Source organism: Lagenorhynchus albirostris, chromosome 20, assembly GCF_949774975.1.
Source record: "Lagenorhynchus albirostris chromosome 20, mLagAlb1.1, whole genome shotgun sequence".
Lineage (NCBI taxonomy): Eukaryota > Metazoa > Chordata > Mammalia > Artiodactyla > Delphinidae > Lagenorhynchus > Lagenorhynchus albirostris.
In genome coordinates this window covers 39,292,744-39,319,495 of record NC_083114.1, presented here as the reverse complement: position 1 = coordinate 39,319,495, position 26,752 = coordinate 39,292,744, and the positions used below count along the sequence as shown (strand labels likewise).

General features: G+C 55.9%; 2 protein-coding genes across 5 annotated transcripts; one reads left to right on the top strand and one right to left on the bottom strand.

Annotated features, from left to right (window-relative positions):
• Positions 1–5,608: 5,608 nt before the first annotated feature.
• On the bottom strand, positions 5,609–23,307 carry GRB7 (growth factor receptor bound protein 7). 4 transcript variants are annotated; one of them, XM_060134257.1, is made up of 19 exons: positions 22,853–23,307; positions 19,566–19,739; positions 15,283–15,439; positions 15,015–15,168; positions 14,675–14,831; positions 14,427–14,548; positions 14,256–14,333; positions 13,793–13,930; positions 13,345–13,455; positions 13,053–13,151; positions 12,674–12,754; positions 12,445–12,561; positions 12,218–12,278; positions 12,004–12,091; positions 11,806–11,899; positions 11,426–11,583; positions 7,889–7,985; positions 6,260–7,150; positions 5,609–5,701 (listed from the first exon to the last, which is right to left on the bottom strand). In XM_060134257.1, exons 2-16 carry the CDS (start codon positions 19,627–19,629, stop codon positions 11,437–11,439), a joined length of 1,668 nt encoding a protein of 555 aa, XP_059990240.1. In that variant the 5' UTR covers positions 19,630–19,739; positions 22,853–23,307; the 3' UTR covers positions 5,609–5,701; positions 6,260–7,150; positions 7,889–7,985; positions 11,426–11,436. The 4 variants fall into 4 exon arrangements, with proteins under 4 accessions (XP_059990240.1, XP_059990241.1, XP_059990239.1 ...); XM_060134258.1 differs by lacking the exon at positions 22,853–23,307 and having other exon boundaries at positions 15,283–15,485; positions 19,566–19,691; XM_060134256.1 differs by lacking the exons at positions 19,566–19,739; positions 22,853–23,307 and adding an exon at positions 16,290–16,584 and having other exon boundaries at positions 15,283–15,402.
• A 1,857-nt stretch (positions 23,308–25,164) lies between these two features.
• On the top strand, positions 25,165–26,468 carry MIEN1 (migration and invasion enhancer 1). The gene is made up of 4 exons (XM_060135416.1): positions 25,165–25,291; positions 25,395–25,492; positions 25,854–25,930; positions 26,018–26,468. Exons 1-4 carry the CDS (start codon positions 25,203–25,205, stop codon positions 26,099–26,101), a joined length of 348 nt encoding a protein of 115 aa, XP_059991399.1. The 5' UTR covers positions 25,165–25,202; the 3' UTR covers positions 26,102–26,468.
• The last annotated feature ends 284 nt before the right edge of the window (positions 26,469–26,752 follow it).

Below are 26,752 nucleotides of genomic sequence, written 5' to 3'. Positions count from 1 at the left end.
ATCCACCTGCCAATGCAGGGGACATGGGCTTGAGCCCTGGTCCGGGAAGATCCCACATGCCACGGAGCAACTAAGCCCATGTGCCACAACTACTGAGTCCGCACACCACAACTACTGAGCCTGCGTGCCACAACTACCAAAGCCCGTGCGCCTACAGCCCATGTTCCACAACAAGAGAAGCCACTGCAATGAGAAGCCTGCGCACCACAAGGAAGAGTAGCCCCCACTCGCTGCAACTAGAGGAAGCCCGCACGCAGCAACGAAGACCCAATGCAGCCAAAAATAAATAAATAAAATAAATAAATTTATAAATAATGAATTTTTAAAAATTAAAAAAAAACATGAGAAACAGGTCTTTGCACTTTGAAGAAGCTGGAGGCAAGTTTCCTCTGAATATTACAATATTGGAGTGTCTTATATGCTGATATTGAGTTGTTATTTGAAACTGGAATGTTAATGTTTTGATTTTTTTAAATGTAAGGACATAACAATATCTACCTCCCAAGGACGTTGTGAGGTTTCATGTAATTTTGTCTATTAGGTAAAGTTACTCTGTTTTTTGTGTGCGTGGGGGCAGATTTTGTTGGATGGTTGCAAATTTTCCACTATATGTACTGTATCTGGATTTAAAGACATGGAAAATATTCAAAGACCATACTAGGACTGTGATAGTAATTCACTTGCCAATGAAGGCAACTGATCGCTAACACACATGTTTCCTTCATGTTGTTTTAATGCCTAAGAGTAAAGAATATGCTGAGCCTTAGAACCAATGTGTGTGAACCACATGGTACAGATACTTCATGGCTTTGAAGCCAGGGAAGTAGCCTAGCTTTGCTCCCTCACCGTCTTACGAGCCCTCAACCATTAATTCTTCAAGCGATTTAGAGTTTCCTCAAATGGTTCTCACTGTCCATCTCTCCATCCACCCCACTCTAGAAGCCTGGAGAGCAGTCCCATGATGCCACCCGCCTTCTCCCAAGCCCATGCCATGCATCTGGGGGGCCTAGTTCATTTTCTGAATATGGGTGCAGCTTTGCTTCACCCTCTCCTAAAAAGACTGAGAACAGACATTTTGACATGTTAGGAAAATGGGGCAGCCTTAAAAATGACTGATCCCATTGCCAATGACTCATTTACACAAGGACTTTTCCAGGTTAGCAGACAAGGTCCTTTTCGGTGGGCCTGCTTCTGTGGGTTCACAGAAACCAAATTACTGTGGGTTGCAAAGAATTAGCAGGTTATTTGAAAAGCAGACATCCCTTCACCCAGACTGTGGTTTTGCATGCTCAGGTTCTCAGTCTGTGAGCTTTGGTGAGGGATCCTTTTGGCTACTGGAAAAACCATAGTTTATTTTAAATTGCTGGTTGCCAAAGCCACCACACGTGTGGTCTGTGGATGACCCTTGTCTGCAGAATGACGGGGTGGGGGCGGGGCAGAGAAGGGAACATGGTTTGGGGCTCAGGGTGGCCTTCCCACCAGGAGTGAGGGAGAGACAACTTGCCGAGTGGTTTTGACACAGCCTGTGCTCACAGCACGCTCATCTGGGTTTCTCAGAAATGCCCTCCCTGCCCAGCAGTGACCTTCTCTCTTGACTCCTCTCGGATTTTACCTGGAGTCTGACCCCTTGGACCCCTGTAGTGCCCTACTCCTCTGTAAAGACTGTGTAAAGAAGCAGCTTCTGCAATGTAGCAATGCTAGCCTGCCAGAACCGTAATGAATGCATTCCCGCGTCACAAACAACCCTGCTGATAGTTTTCAAAGTTTCTTTATTATGTTTGGTTTTTACACTGAAAAATAAAAAAAAAAATACTGGTGTGTTTAAAATTAGTCATTGTGCATGCCTATCATTTGTCGTTGCTGCTGTCAGAAAATGGAATTAATTCTGCCCCTAGGAATAGTTTCTTAATTTAGCCCCTCCGGCTCTTTCTTAAAGTTCAGATACCTAGATAAAGAGAATTATCATTGAAATAAAACATCTTGCCTGAGGCCTTGCTGAACCTGCCGTCGGTATCCTGCCGCTGGCCCCCATGTCCCCATGGTGGGGTTCTGGCTCCACTGGCCCTTAGTTCACTAAGGGGATCTGAGGAGGTCGGGGCCTGGACGTGACAAGCTCGACAGATTTGGCACGGTGTCTCCCAGTTCCAAGACACCAGCCCGCCCTCCCTCCTAGCAGGGATCCTTCCTGAAAGACAGGCAAGTCCTGATTCTTCCATCTCTGGGTTCTCAGAAACATCCACGCTGGGGAACTCAACTGGCAGGAGAACTCGGCCACATTGAAATGTAGTCTGTAGATACTTGGAGGCCCGAGCCTCAGGCACTGGGGGAAACTCCTAGGAGAATGGCCTCGGGATCACGTGGCTCTCTTCCTGTCTTGATATCCTCTGTTCTCTCTGAGAAGAGGTCGGAAAAGAGTGTGAGGGGTGGTCTGGCCTTCTGCTTAGCCTCATCCAGAACACCTTACCTTCCCCTGCTCTGTGGAAGAGGCAGGAGGAAGACGTTCCTGAAGTTAGGGGCTAGCAAATGCGGGGCCGGGTCGGTGGCAGCTTTCACTGGCTCTGTCTTCAGCTCCATCCCCTCCCTTCAGCACCACTAGACGGCCCTGAGACTCTCCAGCAGGTTTTCCAGTCTCAGCGCTAAGGCCAGGGAGAGAGGAATGGCTCTGCAGCCTGCCTGTGTACTGCAGCATTCAATACATTCGAAAATAGCCCCTCAGGAGCTGATTTTCAGCCTTGGAGAGGATGGTCTGTGGCCTTCCCCGTCCTCACTCCCTTCCCAAAGCAGAAGCAGCTCAGAAGAGGGAAGCGGGGAGACTCCTCTGCTGAGGAGAGAGCTCGGCAGCTGGCTGGGTCTGGGATTGGGGCTGAATGGACTTCCTTCCAGCTTGACGACAGCTTCCTTTACTAGTTCTTGGCAACTAAGTGGATGCTTTGGGGGTGGGGGTGGGGCTGGCGTTGGAGGCCTCCCTACACCTGCACCCTCCTCCTCCCCCATCCCTCAACACAAGCAGGCCATTCATCCAGGCTGCGGTGCAAACCTCCACCTGCAGGCAACTTCCACCCGAGGGCAGGCAGGGGGACAAGACCTAGCTCCCTTCCCTCCCTCCCATCCCCTAGAATCCAGAGTCTGAGGAAGAGTGGCGGGGGGGTGGGGGTGGGGGGGTGGGGGGGAATGTTCTGGGAAGGCCAGGAACGCTGAGGACTGGTAGAGGAGGTCCTGCAGCCAGGACAGACACAAGGTCGGGCTGCAGAGCATTCCCAGTCAGACAGTTGTTTGCATAAAAGCCAAAAGCCACTGCACCTGGGGTGGGGAGGCCCTCTGGGGAGGTACTCCCTGGCTTGGGGGAGAGGGGGGAAGGAAGGTGTCATGGAAAGTCCCTGAAGGACACGGGGTGTTGAATTTGCTGCGGTTTTGTTTTTAACTCTGTCTTGACCTGTGAAGTAGGCAGCTGCCTCCCTTCCCCCCAAATAACAGAGCTTCCCCCAGAATAACAGGAACATACCCAGGGAAAGAGCCTGCAGTGGAAAGAATGGAGGTTAGAGGGCCTGCGGGTGATGTAAATTGCCCCCCTTCCCCAGGACTGAGGGGGCAGGAAGCCCCAGAGCAGCCTTTTCCCATCACCTCGCCTTTCCCCTCAACCCCCAGCCCCCCAGGCCCCCTGGCCCAGAAGAACTGCCTAGTCAAATAAACCACAGCCCCGGGGGTGGATGGGAACTAGGGGGGCAGATGCCGCCTCCTCCCCCAGGCTCATCCTTCCGTTGTCTCAGTCCCTGTGTTGCCCCCACTGGAATCACATTCTCAGCACCTCCACCTCCCTCTCACAAACCTTACCTGCCCTCCCCTAGACTCGTGTGTGTGTGTGTGTGTCTGTGTGTCTGTGTGTGTCTGTGTGAGTGTGTGTGTGTCTGTGTGTCTGTGCATTGGGGGAAAACAGGCAGAGTCAGTGAATCCAGCAAAGCTCTGTAGTCTCCGTAAAGCAAATGCTGGCCTTGTGCAGACTCCAGCTGAGTACTTGGACTCCTGGGTGCCAGTCCCACCCCTGCCACTCTCTGGGTGACCCTGGGCACTCTGCTTTCCCTCTCTGTGCCTTGATTTTTTCCCTGGAGTCAGGGATTTCTGAAGTTCTTTCCACCAGAGACAGCCTGGCCTCAACCCCACTGCTCCAGCCAGACCTTTCCCATCATCCAGAAACAAGAATAGGAGAGAAAGAAGGTTCTGTCCCCTCTTCCTTCCCTCTTTGGGAGGGAGGTGGGGCGCTGGAGCCAGGGTGATGGCGGCCTATGATTTTCCCAAGTGGTCGTAGAAAACCGTTCTATAAAATTCCAATCCCGGCCCACAAGCTGGGGGTGGGGAGTGGGGACAGGGACGGACAGTGGAATGGTGGGAGACTCTGAATATGGGCAGTGAGGTTGGGTCTGAGCCCCGGGCCCCTGTCCTGTCAGGACGTCCTCTTAGCTCTTCGTGGACTCAGACGCCAGATTCCCTGGTTGGGGGTGCCTGGGAGAGGAAAGAGAAGGCCGGGTGGAGTGGGGGAAGGAGTGCGGTGCGAGGTGGGAGTTGAGGGGTGTGTGAGGGGAGGGGCAGCGGCACTTCTGAGAAACAGCTCGGCGTCTCAGCAGCCCGCAGCCTAACCCCCTGCCTGCGGCTTCACAGCTCGCTCCTCCTGCCGCCCACGCCGCTCGGGGCCTCTCCGGGGGTCGGCAGCCCCCGCGGAGGCGGCTGCTGCTGGGGAGGAGCGGTAGCTCCGGGGACAGCGGAGTGGAACCCATGGGGCGGGGAGGGGGGACGGAAAATGAAGGAAGGCGTGGGTCGCGTGACACCCCAGGAGTAAAAACCCATCCTTTACTCGGGGTCCTGAGCGCTGGACCTCGGCGAGCCGTGTGTCCCCCCTCCTCCCCCAGCCCAGGTACTCTCCCTTCACACCCCGAGCAGGATCCAGAAGTGAAACTGCTCAGGGTCACAGCCCAGCGCCGCCGCTGCGCCCCGCCCCGCCCTTCCGGGCACTGAAGCCTTGCAGGATCTCCTAGCGTTCGGGCGACTGCAGGGGAGGAAACTGGGGGAGGGGAAGGGGAAGTGCCCCGCCGGGCAGTCTGCAAAGCGAGGCCTTCTCCCCTGGGGGTGCCCGCTCGTCACCACGAGTGGGAACCTCGAGAGGCGCGGACCTTAACAACGGGAGCCGAGGGAGAGGCGCTTGCACTTCCCGCCACCGCCACTGGGTGTCACTGCAGCCGCGCGGCTGAGCCGGATCGGGGCGGCCGGGAGGCGGGGGAGAGGGTCCCAGGGAGCTGGACCGCCGCGCCCGCGAGGTCTTCCCTGGCCTTCGCCCCCGGAGGCCCCGCGGTGCTTGGATGAGGCGCTCAGACCTCCCTCCACCCGCCTGGTCTCTAGAGGCGTTCACCCAGCCCACCGACTCGCAATGAAGAGCAAACTAATCCCCTTGCCCCGCGACGGATGGGCTCGTTGCTGTGGCGCCGCGCGAGCCTACTCCCGCTGGCCCGGGGATCGACGGCGCATCTTTGGCGGCTTCGGCGGGGCCGGGTCAGCTGAAAGTCAGGCACCGCCCCCCTAAGCGCACCCGCTGGCGAAGCCGGCGGGTCTTTCAGCCTCAGAGGCGGAGGGGGCTCTGTCCAGACAGGTGCCCGCAGCTCCGCGACAGCTCGAGCCCGTCGGCGCCGGCGACCGCGTGCAGGCCGGGTTGTTCCTGGGGGGGAGAGGAGAAAGGAAGGGCTTGCGGAAGGTGCAGATCATCTTGCGCACGTGTTGCGGAGCCAGAGCGACTGTGGGATAGGTCCCCGACTGCATCCTCACTCCTACTCACCCAGCCGCCCCTTCCCACCCCCAGCTCATCCCCTTAGATGTCTGGGACGGATGGCTCAGCTTGGGAGAAGGGAACCAAAAGGTGGGAACCTGTATCGGACTGATGGATGTAAGAGGAGAGGGAAGAAAGGAGATACCCTGGAACGCCTGGTAGGAATGTGCACTTCTACACTGTCTTGGATCTAACTCAGGGCGCGCGTTGGGCCAGTAAATGCAGAGGAACACGTCCATCGGCTGTGGGTCTGTGGGGGTACAGGTGGCCCGTTCTGTCCCCGTGTACAACTTCCCCTCACACTCCAAGGTCACAGGGCCCAGCGCCACTACAGAGACCTTAGAGGGATCCACATGGCGGCCCTAACAGAGTGGCATTGGCTTACCACTCTCCCTCAGTCTCCCCAGAACCACAAGATAAACCCAATCCGAGTAAAAACAAACTGCTTACCATGAAAACACAGCTCCGGCTAAACAGCCCTCCAGGTGCCTGGGAAAGAAAAACCTGCCCTTTCCTTGGGGTAGACGCGGCCCTGCAAGAGGACGCTAGAAGCCATCATAGCTCAACCCACATGAGATTGAATTTCAGGCCTCATTAGGGCCTGGTACAGCACGACCCTTCTCAGCCCAAATGGTACCGCTTCCCAACACCCCTTCCTGTATGGACATCATGAGGGACCCCCGAGCACCAGCCTCAGCCCCCAGGATCACCCACTCCCCTGTGGTTCTTTTATTTTTTTTTTCCCCTGTGGTTCTTGATGCCAGTCTGCAACATCAAACTCCCCCAAGATACGATTCTCTCTTTTGCCTCCTCTCCCAACTCCCTACCCCAGCTGAAAGCTCTGTCTGAAGAGACTACTGCACACCTCACGCCCACGCCCCAAAGCTGAGGTTCTGCTACAGACCCCCACCACTCCCCAACCTCTGTGCAAGTTGGACCAACCCCTGACCTCTCTGGCTCCTCTCTTCTGCCTGCTGGACCAGAGAAGTGGTTCAGTAGTGGAAGCCTTTTTTTTTTGTTTCCCAAATACACCATGAAGCCGAACTCCCAGATATAAAGGCAGTGCTCCCTCCAGAGCTCCCCAACCTGCCCCCAAACCCCTGCTGGAACACTTGAAAAGTGCTCATGTAGACAGTTCAGAAGAAAGGATCTTTCTGAGTGTCCTTGGGCTCCCCTGCCTCTCTCCTTTCCTCCCTCCCTCCCTCCTCGGTGTGTCTGGCACCGGAGCAAGAGGAAGGAGCCAGACAGGGTCACTGACCTGAGGTGGAACCCTCAGGCCTGCACCAGGAGGTCCTCCGCTCATGAACTTGGAGGCTGCATAGATTTCATTGACCAGGATGTCTGGGGAGCAGGGAGAGAATGAACTGGCCAGAGTTTTGTCTGTCTGGATGACCCTCCCAGGACATCCTAGGAGAGATGGGCTCCCCTGGAATCATGCCCACCTTTTCCCAGAGTCCAGAAAGTTGGCACCAGCCCTCCCTGCCCTCCATACCTGAGCAGGCAGGGAGGCCAACCCTGTGGCCACACCCTCCTACAGGCCCAGTTGCTGCCAAGGACAGCTCTGCGCCTTGGCGCCAGGCTCACAGCAGCCACACGAGCCCCAGGAGCCGGTGTCTATGACGTACTACAGGCCTTTTAGGGCCAGCTCCCTGCGTATGGCCCTGCACCACCCTCTCTCAATGCTTGCGTCCTCAGCAGGGGGGGATATGGGGAATTTCCTTGTCTTTCCCAAAGTCTTTTACCGGTTTCTGAAATGTTCTTTAACAAGGACATTTTTTAAGATAATCAAAGCCAATAACTTAATATTGAAAAGACAATATCTGAGGCACTAGCCCCTACTTCCTCTACCTGCCCCGCCTCCTCCCGCCAGCCCAGATTTCCTCATAACCACAGGCCTCCGCTATCTAGCACTGCAGCTCTCCTTGGCAGTCCCTTCTGCTGTCTGGCCTCTGGGGGTCATGCTGCATCCTCAGAGCTGGGGAATCTTGCCTTGGTCTCTCTGTGAGCTGAGGGGCCCTTGTCTCCCGCATTCTCAACTGCTGCCTCTCCTCCAGGAAGCCAGCAATCTCAGCCACTCACCAAGGATGTCCAGCTGCCGATTTCCAGCACCCAGCTCAGGGCTGAGCCAGCTGCTGCCTCTAGAGGCCCCCAGCAGTCCAGGTCCCTCATGGTGGCCCTGAGAAGGAAGGGGGCAGAGAAAAAGACAGGGCGAGGAAGGACTGTGTTCACCACTCGCAGGATGGGCTGAGTCTGACCTCTGTCCCTAACTGTATCTATGACCTCGGGGGGGACTCTCTTTGAAGCTCAGTTTCCCATTTATAAAATGGGAATGATCTCTGTCTCACATCCTCCAATTAGCTGATTGACATAGAAGGGCTTTGTCTCCTGCCCTGTGTCTTAGGCTGTGAGGGGACACTGTGTCCTGTTTTTTGTTTGTTTTTAAATAGAGCTTTTTTTTTTTTAACATTTATTTATTTTTTGGCTGTGCTGGGTCTTCATTGCTGCACCGGGCTTTGTCTAGTTGCGGTGAGGGGGGGCTACTCTTCATTGTGGTGCGCGGGCTTCTAGTTGCGGTGGCTTCTCTTGTCGCGGAGCACGGACTCTAGGCATGCGGGCTTCAGTAGTTGTGGCTCGAGGGCTCTAGAGCGCAGGCTCAGTAGTTGTGGCACACGGACTTAGTTGCTTCGTGGCATGTAGGATCTTCCCAGACCAGGGATCGAATCCGTGTCCCTTGCATTGGCTGGCGGATTCTTAACCACCGCGCCACCAGGGAAGTCCTGTGTCCTGTTTTTATGCAGCCTAAATCCCTGGACATGCTTAAGCGGTGACTCATTGTAACCCCTTTACTCTCACCCCGGCCTGGACCCCTTGCACCCATGCTTCGGAAGTGGCCCTGGGCATCCATGGCCAGCACACAGCCAGTACCAGCCAGCTCGAGCCCGAGGGGCAGCCACTGGTAGGATGGTTCTGGGAACCGTGGCACGTAGCAGGTGGCAGGCAGCAGGTTGCACTGGTCCCTGCCTCCTTAAATCCTGCTAAAAAGAAACAAAATCTGCACCCCTCTCACACCTGGGCTGCAGTTAAGTTCTTCAGGGTAAACCCCGGAAGGTTCCAGGCTGAGGATGGATGAGGCCTTTCTGCCCACCTCTGTCTGACAGGCCTGGCTCCCCAGCCTGGGATTAGCCAGGGTTGGGGATGCTTCGGTCACGAGTGGCTGCTGGAGCTGCCAAGCCTGGCCCGAGGGCTGGCTGTAGAGGTTGGTCCTTCTCAAGGTCACCTCAGGACAACACCTCCCATCAGCCAGAGGGCTGCAGAGAAGGGAGGGGGCTCTCCAGGGGAGGACCCCCTACAGGCCACTTGGGAATTCCACCTGGAAGTCAGCCTGGCAGGGGCAGGGGAACGGGCCAGACCTGGCTCTCCCACTGATTTGGGGCAGTTCTCCTCGAGGAGGAGTCAGTTTCCTCACCTGCAAAATGGGATCCCACCACCTCGTGCCCAGCCAATCTCAAAGATCTGGGGAGAGATCCTACATTAAATTTTTTTTAAATTATTCTAGATTTTCAAGCTTATACAAAATTAAAGAATAATTACCCAGCTTCAATGTCAACTCATGGTCAACCTATGACTATACTCACACTCTCTCCCCTAACCTCTGGGTTATTTAAAAAACAAAGCTGAGACATCATTTCACCCATCAATACTTCAGAATGAATCTCTTAAACGTATAGACTTAAAAAAAAAAAAAAACCACAATACCACTATCACCCCTTAAAAAGTTAACCATAGTTCCTTAATATTACCAAATATCTCATCAGAGTTCAAATTTCCCCCAATTGCTCATAAATGCTTCTTCCAGTTCTCTAGTTTGGATTTGAATCAAATAGGTCAACACATTACATCTGCTTGATAGATGTCTAAATTTCTTGAAACCCCGTCTTTTCTCTCGTAATTTTTTGTTGTTGAAGAAGAAACTGGGTTATCTGTTCTGTAGTTCCCCAATCTGGATTTTGGTAATTGTATCCCCATGTGTCATTTCACATGTTCCTCTGTTCCTTTTATTTCCGATAAACTAGTCATTGGATTCAGGGAGCTTGATTCCTTGGCAAAAATAATGACCCGTTGAGGTTCACACGTGTGGAGGGAGGGTCTATCTCTTTGCGATCTGAAGATTGAGCAGGAGTTCAGGTGTTACCAGTCTGATACCTTTCTTATAAAGCTCCCCCATCATGTAAGAGCTGAAACTATAAAACTCTTCGACAAAAACATGGGCTGGTATGGGCAGTGGGCAGAGGCCAGACCCTGCAGGGTGCATCGGGGCTGAAGTGGAGGCACGGGGGAACAGGCGGAGTGATATTCTGGAAAGATCACTCTGGATGCTGAAGGACAGACTGGAGAGGGAAGCCAGACCCAGAGGGCTGAGTGCTGTGGGATTCCATTTATAGGACTTTCTGGAGGGCGTAGAACCAACTGTAAGGACAGGGAGCAGACCTGGGGTTGGGGAGGACGGAGAGGGTTGACAGGGCGGGGGGTGGGGGGTGCGTCACAGGGACCTGCTGGAGGTAAGGTAACAGAGCCATTGTGTGACTTGGTGGTAGTAGATCGTGCGTTTCTCAGGACTCCTTATCTCGCCAGGTAGCCCAGGACTTGTCAAGGACACGGATGCTGTCTGACTCATCTCCAGCTCCCAGGCCCTGTCAGAGTGACCTCCATAGCTTTAGGTCCTGTCAGGAAACCTCACCTGGATGACAGTCCCCTGTCCATTCATTCATTTAACAAGCAATCCTTGGGCACCCACTATGGGCCAGGCTCCATGCTGGGCACCGGAAACTCTCAGATGACCAAAAGAGGACCTCAAGAAACATCCAGGTTTCTAAGAAATGACTGGGGGATTAGTGGGGAGATGGGATATACAAAAAAAAAAAGAAACATCCAGGCTTGGCCAGCATGTGGCCTCGATCCATCCGACACATCCTCAAGGCCTTGACGGGTGCCCACCTCTCCTCTCTACTCCACCTAACCGTGACTTGCCAGACAGAACTCACCCCTGTGAGTACCAAAAAATAATCTTTATTGTCACTAGTATAAAACAGAGATCAACTGGCCTCTCAGTCTGTACAAAGTGTGGAGTGTAAAGACCACCGGGGCTGGGCTTCCCTGGTGGCGCAGTGGTTGAGAGTCCGCCTGCCGATGCAGGGGACACGGGTTCGTGCCCCAGTCCGGGAAGATCCCACATGATCCATGGCCTCTGAGCCTGCGCGTTCGAAGCCTGTGCTCCGCAATGGGAGAGGCCACAACAGTGAGAGGCCCGCATAACCGCAAAAAAAACCACAAACAAACAAACAAACAAAAGACCACCGGGGCTGCCCCCATTTCTCCCATAATGCCCTGCCCCAGAGCAGCGCCATGAAGGGGAGATGCCCACCCAAGCGCCTTCCCTTAAGGAGAAGTTAAGGGTGGACCGGGCGGGGAGCACTTTCGGCCTGAGGGAGGCCAGGAGCAGAGGAGGAAACCGGGGTGGGGGAGCCCCCAGCCATTCACGATGACCCTGGCCCCACTTTCTGCCCCCTCCGCGTCCACCCTAGGAGCAGCGCAGAGTGGGCTGAGATGCAGGCCTGCCTGTGTGGTGGTCAGAGGGCCACGCGGGTGCAGCAGTGGCGCAGCAAGCAGGGCAGGATGCCGCGGTTCAGCTGGTGGAATTCCACAAGCTGCAGCAGGTCGGTGAAGCGAGTCTGGCCCTCGTCCATGCTGAAGTACAGGCGCCCCTCCTCTTCGCTCTGGGGTGTGGCCATAGGGGGGTGGGAGGTCAGGGAGGGGCCCGGGGCCGAATGAGCTCCCTCCTGGGTCAGGGCTGAGGTCCCCACAGCTTGAGCAGGAGGAAGGAAAGGGCGGGAGACCCCAGGCACACTGGGGGCCAGCGTGGGGAGGGGGCCTGGCGAGGAGGGCAGGTTGCTGGGACTCCTGCATCTCCACTGCAGCAGGAACCTGGGACTACTCACCGGCATGATGAGGTAATGTTTGACTTTCTGCACATGGCACAGCGAGAGGACAAAGCCCTGCGGGTTCCGCTGGCTCTCTCGCACGAGGAACACGCTGCCAGGAGACAGGGCAATATTACCCGAGGACACACGGCTGCCACCTTGACCCACGTCTCTCTTGTCCCCGGCGCTGCTGCCCTGCCCAGCCCTGCCCCTTACCCGTCTACCAGGCCCTGCTGCCCGATGAGCCGCTGGCTCTCCTCGCGGGAAATGCGTCCGTGGAACCAGGGTTGGGTGCGGTGGATGGCTGGGGTGAGGAGAGGCAGAGGGGCGGTCACTCCAGGGCGGGGACCCTCATTCTAAGCCCCCCGTGAGGAATGCGCAGAGAAGCCACGGCAGTCCCCACTCCTGGGGACGGCGGGCCCTCACCCACCTGCACTGAGGCTCGTGCCGGAGCTCGGGGTGGGCAGGCTTAGTCGGTGGTTCGTCTTCTTCTGCAGAGCAAGTGAGGGACACGGGGGGGTCAGGGCGTGGCTGGGGTATTACCAGCCCCTGAAGAATACAGAGCCTCTTTCCGCAGCTGGGAGCCTCCCCTCTCCCCTCGCTTTCCTCTTCCCACTCCATGGAAACCCATGTGGAGAGTAGGTCCCCAGAACAAACCCTCCAGGCCTGGGCCTCCTCCAGGGCGGCACTCAGAGCTTCCCGGGGGTTCTCGATGACACGCCCGGCGTGGCCAGAGAAGTCCATGGCCACCAGGGTGTTGTCTGAGACACTCCTCTGCAGATTGGACAGGGTGGGGGGATGGGTCAAAGCAGGACCCAAGTATCCCCAGCACGGGGCCTGGGTGCCTCCCCCGTCTCCCCACACTAACACCCCTGGGCACACTCACCAAGGGCGGGGAACCCACACAGGGTGGGCGCAGGTGGCGGCACAGTGCCTGCTGATAATTCTTATACAGCTGCACCCCATACTGGGAGGTGGAGAGAGAAAGAAGGCCGGAGGTCAAGCAGGTGCTGGGAGCTGGGCGGCGGCACCGCCCCCTACCCAGACCAGAGCTCCCCAAGAGCAGGGCTACATCTCTGCCCCTGCATAAGGGCCTTTCCTGAAGCCAGAGCTGAGACTCCAGCCTTGGACCAAGGATTCTGAGAGAGCAAGGTTGTGATGCCCCCTCATTCTGGAGCCTTCCTGAGGGCAGAGCTATAACTCCTCCCTCACCCCAGGGATCCCCAGGGCTGGGCCAGCCCCCCAAGCCAGTGCCAGGACCTCACCTTGAAGAGGCGGAAGGCGGCTAACCAGCAGGTGCGGCTCTGTTCATCCTCACTGCAGAAGATGCGAAGCCCCTTGTGGCCATTTCGAAGCTTGTTTGGCTGCGGGGAGAGGAAACTGGCTGGTCCTATATCTGCCTTTAGGACCAGAGATCGTCTCCCGTCTCCCGTCTCTGTGGGGCAGGGCAGGGTGCAGGGAGAGGAGTCTGGTGGTCCCAGAGGGAGCTTAGAAGCCCCAGTAGGATCTGGTGCTTAGAAGCTCCTGCTGTCTCCCAGACCAGGCCAGGCTCTTCACCTTGATACAGAAGCCGAAGTCCGTGGGCATCCCGTAGAGCTTGCGGCCCTGGGTCACCACGTACACGTTGGACTCGTTCACATCCGCTACATACTGCAGGTGCCTCGGGTCCTGCACAGCACAAGGGAGCAACACTTGGTAAAGGCGGACCCCATCCCCCACCACTGCCCCCCGAAGCCAGCTGGGGAGAATTCAGGCCCAGAGAGGAGCAGAGAGGTGCCCCAAGTCACACAGCACACAGAAGTAGAGCCAGGACTTGAACTCAGTTCACTGCCTCTCCCACTGCTAACTCCTGAGGCAGGTAAGTTGGGAGGGAAAGAAGAGCAGCTGTGGGTCTCAGGGCCTAGAGGGGGGAAGGTCCAGGAGTTCCAACAGAGAAGGGGCAGCTCCTAGAAGGACCAGGGATGGGGTATCTGAGGGGCTGGGGCTGTCACCCTCAAGACCTCACCTTGGAGGTGCCCTTGGTGGAGTAATAGAGGCCAGACCGGCGTAGGAAGCAGAAGAAGCGTTTCCAAAGCTTGCGTCCTGACCCCCGTAGCTGCAGGAAGCCCTGGATCTCTGGGAAGCTGCCTGCATTCAGGAAGTTCTGAGGCCAGAGGAGAGCAGGGTGAGAGGCCTAGAGGTGGACAGACACACACAGACACACAGACACACACACCCACACACACACACACACACACACAGGGCCTCCCAGGACCTGCCTTTATGGCAGGAGGTGCTTCACATACATTTATTGTCTTCATTTAACAAAGAAACTGATGGTCAGGCAGAGAAAGTGACTTGTCCACGGTCACTTAGGGCTGCGCTGGGTTTTCCACCCCAAAGACGGAAGGCACAGGCTTAAGGGCCAAGAAGCACTGGGCATTCCTGCGGAGTCACGGACATGCCGTGCAATGGGGGTGTCCCCTCACCTGGATGAGGTCTTCGTGGGATAGGCCCGTGTGTGCGTCCAGACAGCTGGAGACCATCTTTTCTGGGAACAGGGAGTGCTGGGGGAGAAAGGAGCCAGGAGTCAGGGACTGAGGGTCCAGGGTGGGGATCGGGGTGTCCCAGTGCCCAGACCCCCCCACACACACACTCACTGGGGTGTTCTTGAACAGCTCGTACTTGGCAAAGTTCTTCCGGAAGAGAAAGCGGCTGTCTCCGCCGATGGGCCAGGCAGCCTGCACTTCCGCCACCGACTCATGGTCCTCCAAGACCCGTTCTAGGGTCAAGGGCAAAGAGCAGGGGTCAGTGGAGACCAACAAGGCCTCCCGGATGGGCCACCGGCCTAGCCCAAGGTGTGAAGCATTGACTCCCGGGCCAGGCAACCCCCTGCACCCCAACTCACCCAGTGCTAGGTGGGGGTGGCCCTCCACCAGCCCCCAGTTCTCGTCACTCAGGGCATGAGATCGCTGCACCAGCATCTCACACACGTAGCGAGCCGTGGCGCCCGCTGCCACCTCCACTGACCGGCAGGCCCCATCTTCACTGTACACCTTTATGACCTGTGCCCCAGGAACGGCAGAAGACTCGGGGAAGGGCAAAGGATGGTTCTTTCCCGTCCCCCGTCTGCTCTACCCTCAGGGATCCCTGACCAAATCCCCCCACCTCCTCCGGGGCGGCACTGTGTCCAGCCCTGTCCCGTAGCACCCCACGCTCCCTGCCTTCTTTTTCCCAGGACAACTCACATGGGGGCAGCTGGTGTCTCGAGGGAGCAGCCCCCTTGCACTGGAGGGCCCCCCAAGAATGGGGGTCTGTGAAGGAGGACTGCAGAGCTCGGGGAAGGGGTTGGGGATGGAGGGTAGAGAGGTTGACCGCAGCTCCTCCTGTCGAAGAAGTTTCCTGGGCGGTGTGGGGGGAAGGAGGGGGGAGTGAGGAGTTGACTGCAAGCTTCTGTGCGTTACCCCAGCACTGACCACTCCCCCCCGGCCCCCCTCAGCCGTCACCCCATTTTACCTGCTGGTCGGAATGGGCAGAGGCTGGGACCTCTTCACCTCCCCAGACAGAGGAACATCGGGAGGTGGGGGAGTCCCAGGAGGGGTCCCAGGGGCCAGGTACAGGTCTTCTGGGGAGCTGCTGAGATGAGGTGGAGACAGACCCAGCTCCATGACATCTGAGGGAGAAGAGGGGGCTGACACAGCTGCTCCTGTGCCCTTGTCCTGGGGAGAGGGGCCAAGAGGACCCAGACCTCCTGACTTCACCCTGCTGTCAAGGTGCCCCCCAGAGTTTACACAGCACCTCCTTGCTCCTCCCTAACTGGCATTCCCTGGAGCCTTTGAGGAAGGGTAGATTGTGCCCATTTTAACACAGGGGACACTGAGTTCCTGAGAAGGAAGCATCGTTGCCCCATCACAGGTGAGCCAGGGAGTGGAACCCGGTGTTTGGGCTCCAAGTCCAGTGCTCTTCCTTAGGCCCAGGTTGTCCAGGGGAAGAGCTGTGAGGGTCCCCCACCACAAGACAGGCAGAGGCAACAGACTCCATGATGCACGGACGGTCTGGGGCTCAGCGTCTCGGTGTCACCCTTTCTGAACGTGGGGCATTCACTCCTCTGGGCTCTGCCCCAGGTTTTTCCAGCGCTTTGCCGTCAGAGCCTGTTGTGGCAACGCCTTCCCAAGTGCCGAGTGATGCACAGAAGGGGAGAAGGAGGTGCGGAAGGACAGGAGCCAGGAGGGCAGGAGGCGGGCTCAGCTGCTGTGGGAGGGAGGAAGCTAGCCTGGGAGCCCTCGCCCTAGCAGCCCCCAAACCTTGTGTGCCTTCCCCAGGCCCCTCCTCCTGCCTAAATTTCTTAAGGCCTCAATGCTGAGCCACTTCCTCTGAGAAGCCTTCCTGGATTTTCCACATTCAGACTGAAGGGCTCCCTCTCCACACTGTGCTGGGGCCTCTGCGCCAATTACTGTGCACCTGTCTTATCCACCCACTGGTCTGAAGATGCCCGGCCACCCCAGGCAAGGCCAGGGTCTTACCCGTGTCTTATCACCCACAGGCATCCAGGACGAGTAAGGAGAGAAGAGATGAGGCAAAGGTGCCCACTAGCGGGTAGAGGCATTGCAGGCCCCTCCCCCACAGGAACCAAGACCATTTTGGCTGGGCTGAGACCTGGGAGGACCTGGGAAGACTCACAGTTCAGCCCCCTACTTGCTCTCCAGACACTGGGCCGGTGCTGTTCGGTGCCTAAGGTACCTGGGATTGACCCCCGCCCCCCAGGATGAGGCAGGTCCCCAACCCTTAAGTGAGGGCATTAGGAGATCTGGGGGACAGGTGAGTCAGGGTGGGGTGGGACAGTACTGCCTGGGGCTCTCCATTCAACCTTGACTCATCTGCACAACTTCCTGGCTTAGGAGAAACAAACAACCCTGCCTCTACCCACCCCCTCCACTCCCCCCCCCCAACCTACTGGCCTGGGAGGAATGGGGGAGGGGCCGGGAACAGGACAGGGGAGGAGGAGGATGTGGGGAGGGGGGCGCTGAGGCTCCTCTGACATCATCTCCTCCTCCCACCCTTGGCCTAACTCCCAACTCCTCCAGCACAGGTGGCACCTGCAATGGGCCCCAGTAGCCACCACCCAGCCCAGGAGCCCCTTCACCCAGGAGGAAGAGAAGAAAGGCCTGGCCTGGATTCAGAAGCCCATCTGGAGTGGAGCTGACCTCTCAGGGGTGCCCCTAGTGCACCCAAAGTAACCCAAAGAAACATGCAGTGCTCCCTCTCCTGTCTGGGGCCCTCAAGACTTTCATTCTGCTGCTGCTGCCCACCCTTAGCACCCAGGACTCAGCTGGCCCATGGGGCTCATCCTCATCACCCCTGGGGGATGAGGGTCCTTCTAATTAATACACTCTCCTGGCTGTCCTGGCCAGAAGTGTGCTCAGGAACAGGAGTAGAAAGTCAAGACACACAAGAGGACAGACACAGACAGGCAGACAGGGGAAGGCCAGGAGAGAGAGAGCCAGGGGGGTCCTGCCAGGAAGGGGAAGACACACCCACCATCGAACATCCAGAGACACCGGCACATCAACACTCCACTCGCACCCGTCTAACCTCTGGCAGCCAGCCCTGGTGACTTCGTTCCGAGGAGGACTAGGGGAGGGGCTGCAGGGGCTACCTCCACCAGGAAGCCAGAGACCAACAGTGCGGTGGTCTGGGGCCCAGAGGACTGGGTCCTCCCCCATCCCAGAGGGAAGAGGAATCTGGGCAGCATTTGGAAGGGAAGAGGGTAGATTTAAGTCAGACTAGAGTCTGGCCTCTGTGGGCAGGAAGGCTGACTCAGGATGGGTTTAGCCTTCAGATTCCTCCAACCTGCTCTCCAGACCCTTCTAAGGCAAGACAGGCACGGGGCAGTGGGGACCAAAGAGAAGAGGGAGCAGAAACGGGGTCCTAGCTGCCCGGCTTGGGCAGCCTCCACCCCCATCGCCAAGAGAGCTGAAGCTTTCAAACTGGGGCCCTGGGAAGGTTATATTGAAGAAATCGACCCCCCAAATCAATCTGTCCCCTCATTACTGCGAATCCCAGCGGTGGCTTCCCCAGCAGCCTCTCCGGCCCCGGCGGCTCCGGCCCCACCCTCCTTCCCGTCCTCCAGGCCTTCAGCCTCCTTGTTTACTTCCAGAATCCTGCCCCACCTGGCTGGCCCCGAGGGCGGGTGGCAGGGCCCAGTAAGAGGCCCGTAGAAAACAAGGCCACCTTCGGTACCTCCCAGGGGAGGGGGAGGGGCTGGAAGCGCCGGGAGGTGGCGGGAAGGCCCCGGCCTGGCCCAGGACCCCACGCCCCGCCCCCATCGGGTTTTAGTGTGTGTGGGGGGGAAAAGGCTTTACCCGTGGGGGAGCCCTTAGGGTGAGGGCCCAGGTGAGTAGGCGGGAAACCCCTAGATGACCCGGAGCTGGGGGGAGGGCCACGGACCCTGAGGCCCCGCCCACTCCCTAACTAGGGAAAAAACGCCCAATGGGAGTCCGGGGGGCAGCTCTTTTAAAGTTTAATTTGGGAAGAATGCTGGAGTGTCTGTGGAGTTAATCATTACAGGCTGCTAGCCTTCACGGGGGGCCTCCCCAGCAGGATATCAGGGGGAGAGGGGAGAGCACAGTCCAGGACAGGCAGACCAAGAGGGGGCATTCTTGAGGGGCAGTGGGGTTGCAAGGCCTGACAATGGCGGGCAGGTGCATTCTCCATCCCCAACGTGCCAGGGAGACCCAGACTCGGACCGGGTCTTTCCTCAGCCTATTCAGACAGACGAGGCAGCCCTCCCCGCCCCGCACGCACACACACTCTTCCCAGGCCCCCCCGAGCTGCAGATCCCCCAACATCTAGCCCTCCAGCCTGCCGAGACCACTTCTTTCTGAAGCCAGAAGAGACCACCCCACGTCCCCCGGGCCTGCCCCACCCCCACCTTCCCACCCGAGGGCAGGACCCTGTGTTCCTGAGTCAGGATACAATCCAGAGAGACGGAGCTCCAGCAATTAAGAGAATCCCTCTCCTTTACTGCCCTCCAAATTGGTGGGTGCCCCGCTGCCCCCGCGGAGACGTCTGTCTTTAATAAAGACTTGGGGGAACTCAAACTGGGGTCAAGTCAGACTGAGCTAGGGAGAGACTTGGGGCAGCTCCCTCGGTATTCGGACTCCTCTCCCAGCTCTCTTTCTGGGAATGTGGGGAGGGGCTAGTTTCAGCGGAAAAGCCGCGTCTCCACGGGGAGAGAATCTGGTATCTTGCTTCCCCGACCCCATCAGCTGGTTCCTGAGTGTGTCTGGGGTAGGGGAGGTTAGGGAGGGGGAGATGCGGAGAAGGACGAAGGACCAGGCAGAACGGGAAGTGAGCATAGGGAGAGACTGGGGGTAGACGGTGAGGAGGGGGCGGGATGGGAGACTGGAGAGAAAGAGAAAGCGAGGCCGCTAGAGCAACACAGCAGGAGGCCAGAACTTTTTCCTTATTGATCCTGCATCTGCCGGTGCTCCCCGACCCCAAGATGAAATGCCCGCTCTGGTCCTTACCTGGACCCTGGGTGTTGGTACACCTGGCTGGGGCCACCGGTTTAGGGAGGGAGACTCCAAGCCCTTAATTACCTGTCCCCCTCCTGTCCCCGCCCTTGGCCTGACATCACTGAGGGGGGAAGGGGAGGGGGAGCCAGGCGGCCGCCCGTCCTGTCCACCTGGGCATCCGGCCAGCCAGCTGCTGGCCCTGAGACTGGCACAGCCTGGGGCCCTGGTGCGGCTGCGGGGTGGGAGCAGGTTGTCGTCTGGGACCGATCTCGGTCCCCTTACCTGGAGGAGCCCCAGCAGGAGTAGCAGGACACAGCGTTCGAAGTCCGGCTCTGTCTAGGAACATCAGATGCCTGGACTCGATTTCAAATCTGCTCCCTCTTCTCTACAGGTGGCATGAGGGTGTCCTGACTGGACGCAGAAGTGGGGGCAGGCTGAGCTCTGTTGTCCAGGCTCCTGGCCCAAGGAAACAAATTATCCTGGGCAGGTGGGGGCGGGGCCTGAAGGAGGGGCAGGGGAGGAGGAAGCACAGGAGGAGGGGCGGGGACTCCCTGACACTCTACGCTGGCTGGGATTGTTTTTGTCCTTCTTAGCAGGTGCCAGGGGAGAGACAGTCGAACTGAACTGCCTCGAGAGCGAAGATCTAGTATCCTCATGACCTGGGAGGGAGAGGCTGGGGCCTGGAAAGTCAGGGAAAATGGCCCAGCCCACTCTTCCCCATGCCCCTCCCCAGACCTGGTCTGTTCATTGGCCAATTTAGGGGGCCTGTCTGCTGCTCAGGGTCCTATCCCCCTGGAGCAAAGGGCACTCTGCGAAAGAGGGAAGCCAGCCAGAGGGAGTCCAGCAACATGGCCTGCCCCTTGACCTCTAGCCACAGTCTGGCCACCCAGACTGCACCCTGGCCCCTCAGAGGCACCCAGCATATATCTTCCCTTCTAAGCAAAGTCCAGGGTCTCAGCTTCCCCTTCTAAAATCGAAGGGGTTAGGCAAGGTCTCATAGCAGGAGGAGTGATTTGGGGAAAGGTCTGGCCAGGTGCCAGGGGACTCCCCTTAGCGCTCTCCTTCTGCACTAGGCAAACACAAGGGTGGAGAGAGGGCCTGGAAGGCTGAGATCAAAGGCAGCAGCCGCCTTCCAGCCCAAGTGGGTGACAGTGGGTTAACCAACAATTCATAGGGGTGATAAGAGGTCTGCCCTGGGGGACCAAGAAGGAGTGGCTCCAGGCTCAACTTTCTCCAAACTGTGTTTTCCTTGGAAAAATCAGTACGAGTGGACCAAGCAAAGATGTGGGGGAGGGGGCACGGTCACCCGGGCCACTAGACAGCTTGTGCAAAACATAGTAGACAACTCACTCAATCATTCCTTCATCCACTCAACTAATATTTGTTAAGTACCTAGTATATGCCAACCCCATGCTTGGCACTGGGGATACAGTGAGCAACAAAACAGACCCCACCCTTATCTTCATGCAGCCCAATCAGGGAGGCTGGTGTTAATCAAAGAATCACACAAATAATAAGAAATGACAGGAGAGGGCTTCCCTGGTGGCACAGTCGTTAAGAATCCGCCTTCCAATGCAGGAGACACGGGTTCGAGTCCTGGTCCGGGAAGATCCCCCATGCCGCGGAGCAACTAAGCCCGTGTGCCACAACTACTGAGCCTGCACTCTAGAGCCTGTGAGCCACAACTACTGAGCCTGCGTGCCACAACTACTGAGCCTGCGCTCTAGAGCCCACAAGCCACGACTACTGAAGCCTGTGCACGTAGAGCCTGTGCTCCGCAACAAGAGAAACCACTGCAATGAGAACCCCACGCACAGCAACAAAGAGTAGCCCCTGCTCGCCGCAACTAGAGAAAGCCCGTTCGCAGCAACAAAGGCCCAACGCAGCCAAAAATAAATAAATTAATTAACTTAAAAAAAAGAAAGAAAGAAATGACAGGAGACAACTATGCTGGGAGAATGGCTTACCCAGGGAGTTAGGGAAGACTTCTCTGTAGAAGTGACAATTGAGCAGAGGAGAAGTTGTATGGGGCAGAGAGATTTGGATTGGTGGATGGGAAGTGGGGGGGGCACCTTTCATGATAATGGAACAAACGTCAAAGCCCTTGACTAAACGGGACAGAGCACGCGTAGGCAGAGTGGGGTGGAGAAGGAAGGAGAGGAGGCCACACAGGTGCAGCTGAGCAGGTGTGGAAGGTGTGGGGAAAGGCTTTATACTCAGCTCTGTTTCTCAAAGCGTGGCCTGTGACCACGGCCTCCAAATCTCCCTAGGCTTGTATAAAAAAACAGATCCCTGGGCCCCTCCCCAACTACTGAATCTCGGTCTCTGGGGCCAAGACCCAGGAATGTGTGGTACTGACAAGCCCTTGGGTGGTTGTTCTGTAAACCGGGTTTACGAGCCATCCATCCTGTCTGTCCAGACCAGCAGGAACTATGGGCAGAGGCCAGACCCTGCAGGGTCCATTTGGGCTGAAGTAGAGGCACAGAGGAGCAGGCAGATTTATATTTTGGAAAAATCACTCTGGATGTTGAAGGATAGGTTGGAGAGGGAAGCCAACTCAGACTCGGAGGGCTGAGGGCTATAGGATTCCATTTATATGACTTTCTGGAGGGGGCAGAATGCTAAGGACAGAAAGCAGATCTGGAGTTGGGGAGGAGGGAGAGGGGTTGACAGCAGAGGGGCTTATGAGGAGGTAATGGAGATGTGTATATCTCGGGTGGACGTACAACAGGACTCACAGAACTGTACACTCAAGAGGATGTGTATTACTGTGTATAAATTATATCTGAATTTCTTAAATAAAAAAGGAAACAACAACAAAAAGGAATAGATTTATAGATCAGTAGAACAGAATCAAGAGTCCAAATAAAACCCCTTACATTTCTGGTCAATTGATTTTTTTTTTCTTAATATCAACTCTATTTATTTTTGCCTGCGTTGGGTCTTAGTTGCGGGACGCATGCTCTTCCTGGCAGAGCATGGGCTTCTCTCTAGTTGTGGCGCGCAGGCTCAGTTGCCCTGCAGCACGTGGGATGTTAGTTCCCCGACCAGGGATCGAACCCAAGTTCCGTGGTTTGGAAGGTGGATTCTTAACCACGGGACCACCAGGGAAGTCCCTGGTCAATTGATTTTTTTTTTTTTTTTTTTTTTTTGTGGTAAGCGGGCCTCTCACTGTTCTGGCCTCTCCCTTGCGGAGCACAGACTCCGGACGCGCAGGCTCAGCGGCCATGGCTCACGGGCCCAGCTGCTCCGCGGCATGTGGGATCTTCCCAGACCGGGGCACGAACCCGTGTCCCTGGCATCGGCAGGCGGTCTCTCAACCACTGCACCACCAGGGAAGCGCTGGTCAATTGATTTTTGACAAAGGTGCCAAGACAATTCAATGGGGAAAAGGATAGTCTTTTTGATAAGTGGTTCTGGGACAACTGAATATCCACATGCCAAAAGATGTGTTTAGATCCTTCCTTTATATGATGTACAAATATTAACTCAAAATAGGCCATAGACCTAAATGTAAGAGCTAAAACTATAAAACATCTAGAAGAAATTATGCAGGAAAATCTTCCTACCTTGTGTTAGGCAGAGATCTCAGATGCAACAGCAAAAGCACAAATGACAAAAGAAAAAATTTATAAATTATACGTTACCAAAATTTTTAAATTGTGTACTTCAAAAGACATCATTAAGAAAATTTTTAAAAAAAAGAAAAAAAAACAAACCTGTGGAAGACTGGAGGAAAATAATTGCAAGTCGTATGTTTGATTAGGGACTTTGTATCCAGAATAGGGTTGACCCCTGAACAATACAGGGGTTAGGGGCACCGATGACCCCTGAGCAGTTGAAAATCTGAGTATAACTTTACAGCCAGCCCTCCCTATCCAGTTTCCATCTACAGATTCAATCAACCTTGGATCATGTAGTACTGTATTACGTACTTTTAAAAATCCACATATAGGGCTTCCCTGGTGGCACAGTGGTTGAGAGTCTACCTGCCGATGCAGGGGACACGGGTTCGTGCCCCGGTCCGGGAAGATCCCACATGCCGTGGCTGGGCCCGTGAGCCATGGTTGCCGAGCCTGTGCGTCCGGAGCCTGTGCTCCGCAACGGGAGAGGCCACAACAGTGAGAGGCCCGCGTACCACAAAAAAAAAAAAAAAAAGATTTGAATAAGTGTTTTTCCAAATAAGATATATGAGTGGCTAATAAGCACAGGAAAAGGTGCTCAAGATCATTAGTTATTAGAGCGATGCAAATTAAAACCACCTCACTCCCATCAGGATGGCTATAATGAAAGAGACAGACAACAAGTCTTGACAAGGATATGAGGAAACAAATTGTCATATATTGCTGGTAGGAATGTAAAATGGTGCAGCCACTTTGAAAAACAGTTTGACCATTGCTTAAGATAAACATAAACTTTCCATACAACCTAGCAAGTCTACTCGTAGGAATCTACCCAAGTAAAGACACATGCACATACAAAGACACTTACATGAACATTCATAGCAGCATTACTCAAGACAGCCCCAAACTGGAAACTCAAAATGTCCATCAACTGGTATTGAACAGATAAATAAAACAGTACATCCATACATTGGGACATTACTCAGTACTGAAAGGAACAGAGTACTGGTACATGCTACAGCATGGATGAACCTCAAAAACTTTAAACGGAGTGGAAGAAGTCAGAAGCAAAAGACTGCATATTAGTTCATGTATAAGAATATCCAGAAGAGGCAAGTTTATAGACAGAAATCAGATCAGTGGTGGCTTAGGGCTGGAGCCAGGCGCTGGATTGACTGCAAGTACACAGGTGGGACTTTTTCATGTTGGTGGAAATGTGCGGTGATGGCTGCACAACTCTATAAGTCATCGAATTGTTTAAAAATGAATGTGAGGATATTATGGTGAGACTCCAAGGAGAGTAGAGGCAGGGAGACAGCCTCCATTTCTAGAGTTACAAGACGGGAATAAAGAAGCCAGCTCTGTAGCGGGGCTAGGATGAGACGGGGAGGTGCAGGAACTGGATGCATGCGATGGCAGCATAGAGCCTGCGAAATCGAAGCATCAAAGCCTAAGGTTCCAGAAGGCGGAAGGCTGGCGGCGACTGCCCAGACTGTGCCTGCAGTTTAGAGCTTAGGAGAAGTACCTGAGTGTGTAACTGTGGAGTGGTTTAAAATACCATCAGTGGGACTTCCCTGGTGGTGCAGTGGTTAAAAATCCGCCCGCCAATGCAGGGGACACAGGTTCGAGCCCTGGTCTGGGAAGATCCCACCTGCCGAGAAGCAGCTAAGCCCGTGCGCCACAACTACTGAGCCTGCGCTCTAGAGTCCTTGGGCCACAACTACTGAGCCCACGTGCCACAACTACTGAAGCCCACGCGCCTACAGCCTGTGCTCCGCAACAAGAGAAGCCACTGCAATGAGAAGCCCACTTACTGCAACAAAGAGTAGCCCCCGCTCGCTGCAACTAGAGAAAGCCAGCGGGCAGCAACGAAGACCCGACGCAGCCAAAATAATTAATTAAAAATAAAATAAAATAAAATGCCATCAACTAGTGAGAAATGGCAACTGCTCCGTACCATCAGCCCACCCCAGGCCCTGGGTCCGCTTGCCCCACTTTCTCTTCCTTTCGTAAACTGGAAAGCGCTTTGCAGTCTAAGACACGTCATTAGGTTAAATAAGACCGTGAAGTCCAGCGGACACTAGGTGCGGGGCAAGTCGGGCGCTGAGAACGCAGGCCAGGAAAGTTGGTCTGGTCCCGTCCTCGCAGCCCAGCTCTCCAGCTGTTGACAGTGTCAAAACAAAGCAGCAGCAGCCGCCTGAAGGGGGCGCCCGGATGTAACGCGCGGCCCCGCCCCGTCACGTGCCTGCGGCGTCGCGTCACACCCGGAAGCAGCTGCTGTGGGGAGCCGGCAGTAATGAGCGGGGAGACAGGGCCGGCGTCCGCAGCGCCCCCTCCCGGGGAGGTCGAACCGGGCAGTGGGGTCCGCATCGTGGTTGAGTACTGGTGAGGGGCTCCGGCCAGTGGGGGAATCCGGGCCGGAGGAGGGTGGGTCCACCGGAGGTACCGTCCCCGAAACCCAAGCGGACCTCAGGTATCTTCTCCCTAGTGAACCCTGCGGCTTCGAGGCGACCTACCTGGAGCTGGCGAGTGCCGTGAAGGAGCAGTATCCTGGCATCGAGATCGAGTCGCGCCTGGGGGGCACAGGTGAGGCCGCAGAGCACTGCTGAGTCAGTGTGCTAAAGCCCAGCTCTACCGCTTTCTAGCTCTGGCACTGGCTGTTTTACATAGTGTCCGGCAGTGTCTGGCACATAGTAAAATGTCCATGCAACTTGAGTGAGGGGGGCTACAGATGAAGCCTGTTGGGAAAAATGGGTGAGACTGAAGTGTAGGGTTGGAGGGGAGGGAACCCCCTATTGAGTTAGGAAGCCAAGTTCAAAGGAAGCGGATGGGGCCCGTGAAGGACATGAAGGAGGAGCCTGTGTTAAGTCTAAGGAGTGTGGAGGGCCTCCCCTGACTTTTGCCTGTTCTCAGCATACAGTTCATTCATCCGTTTATTTAATACCAGGGGCCTTTGAGATCGAAATCAACGGACAGCTGGTGTTCTCCAAGCTGGAGAATGGAGGCTTTCCTTATGAGAAAGATGTGAGTACTTGCCATGCTGGGAAGACCCCTGGTTCACCCTGACCCTACAGTGAACGCATTATCCCATTCCACATCTCTGCCTTCTAGCTCATTGAGGCCATCCGAAGAGCCAGTAACGGAGAACCCCTAGAAAAGATCACCAATAGCCGCCCTCCCTGCGTCATCCTGTGACTACACGTGATTCTGGGCTCCTGTTCTCTTCTGGGATCCAAGCCTTGGTCACTCACCCCTTTGGTTCTGCTGAGGGCTCCCTACTGCCTCTTTCACCTCACTTAGCTCCCCGTAGCTAAGAGACCCTGGCCTCCACTTTGCCCCTTTGGGTACCAGGAGGGTTCTGCGGTCTTAGGGGTGAAAGAGAAGACCCTCTCCATGGACATTTCTACAGCCACCTTATACCCCTCTCCCAGGATCAGTGCCCACAAAAACCTGCTCCCCTCTCCAGCTTAGCCATACCTGTCAGATGCTACCATAGTTCTAATTTATTTTCCACTAACCCCAGGCAATGTCAGCTATTGGCAATAAAGTGGCACTGCAAACACCAGTGCCCACTAGTGTGTGTTTTTCTGTCCAGTTTGGGACTGTGGGAAGGGAGGAGAGGGAGACAGAGGCCAGCCCAACCTTTATACCACCAACGTGATCGTGCTGTCTGGGTGGGTTTTTTCTGGATAGCTACTTCTAATTCAACGATTTCCTTGCCAAGGCACGGAAAATGAGTCACACAGTAGGCACTGCCTCTTCTTTCCTCCATCCTTCCCCGACTACCCCTACCTACAGGGAGGAAATTACCCCATTCTGGTGGGTGGCCTTAGGAGTTTCTTTTTT

Bases quoted from the DNA above. Each gene is read 5' to 3' on its own strand.
- GRB7 (XM_060134256.1), bottom strand. From the start codon at position 16,405: ATGGTCTTGGTTCCTGTGGGGGAGGGGCCTGCAATGCCTCTACCCGCT. The intron at 13,931-14,255 runs GTGAGGGGACAC...CTCTGGCCTCAG, and splicing joins CCCACGAAGACCTCATCCAG to AACTTCCTGAATGCAGGCAG. The intron at 12,092-12,217 runs GTGGGTGAGGGC...TCCTCACCCCAG, and splicing joins CGGCACGAGCCTCAGTGCAG to CCATCCACCGCACCCAACCC.
- MIEN1 (XM_060135416.1), top strand. From the start codon at position 25,203: ATGAGCGGGGAGACAGGGCCGGCGTCCGCAGCGCCCCCTCCCGGGGAG. The intron at 25,493-25,853 runs GTGAGGCCGCAG...ATTTAATACCAG, and splicing joins GTCGCGCCTGGGGGGCACAG to GGGCCTTTGAGATCGAAATC. The intron at 25,931-26,017 runs GTGAGTACTTGC...TCTGCCTTCTAG, and splicing joins GCTTTCCTTATGAGAAAGAT to CTCATTGAGGCCATCCGAAG.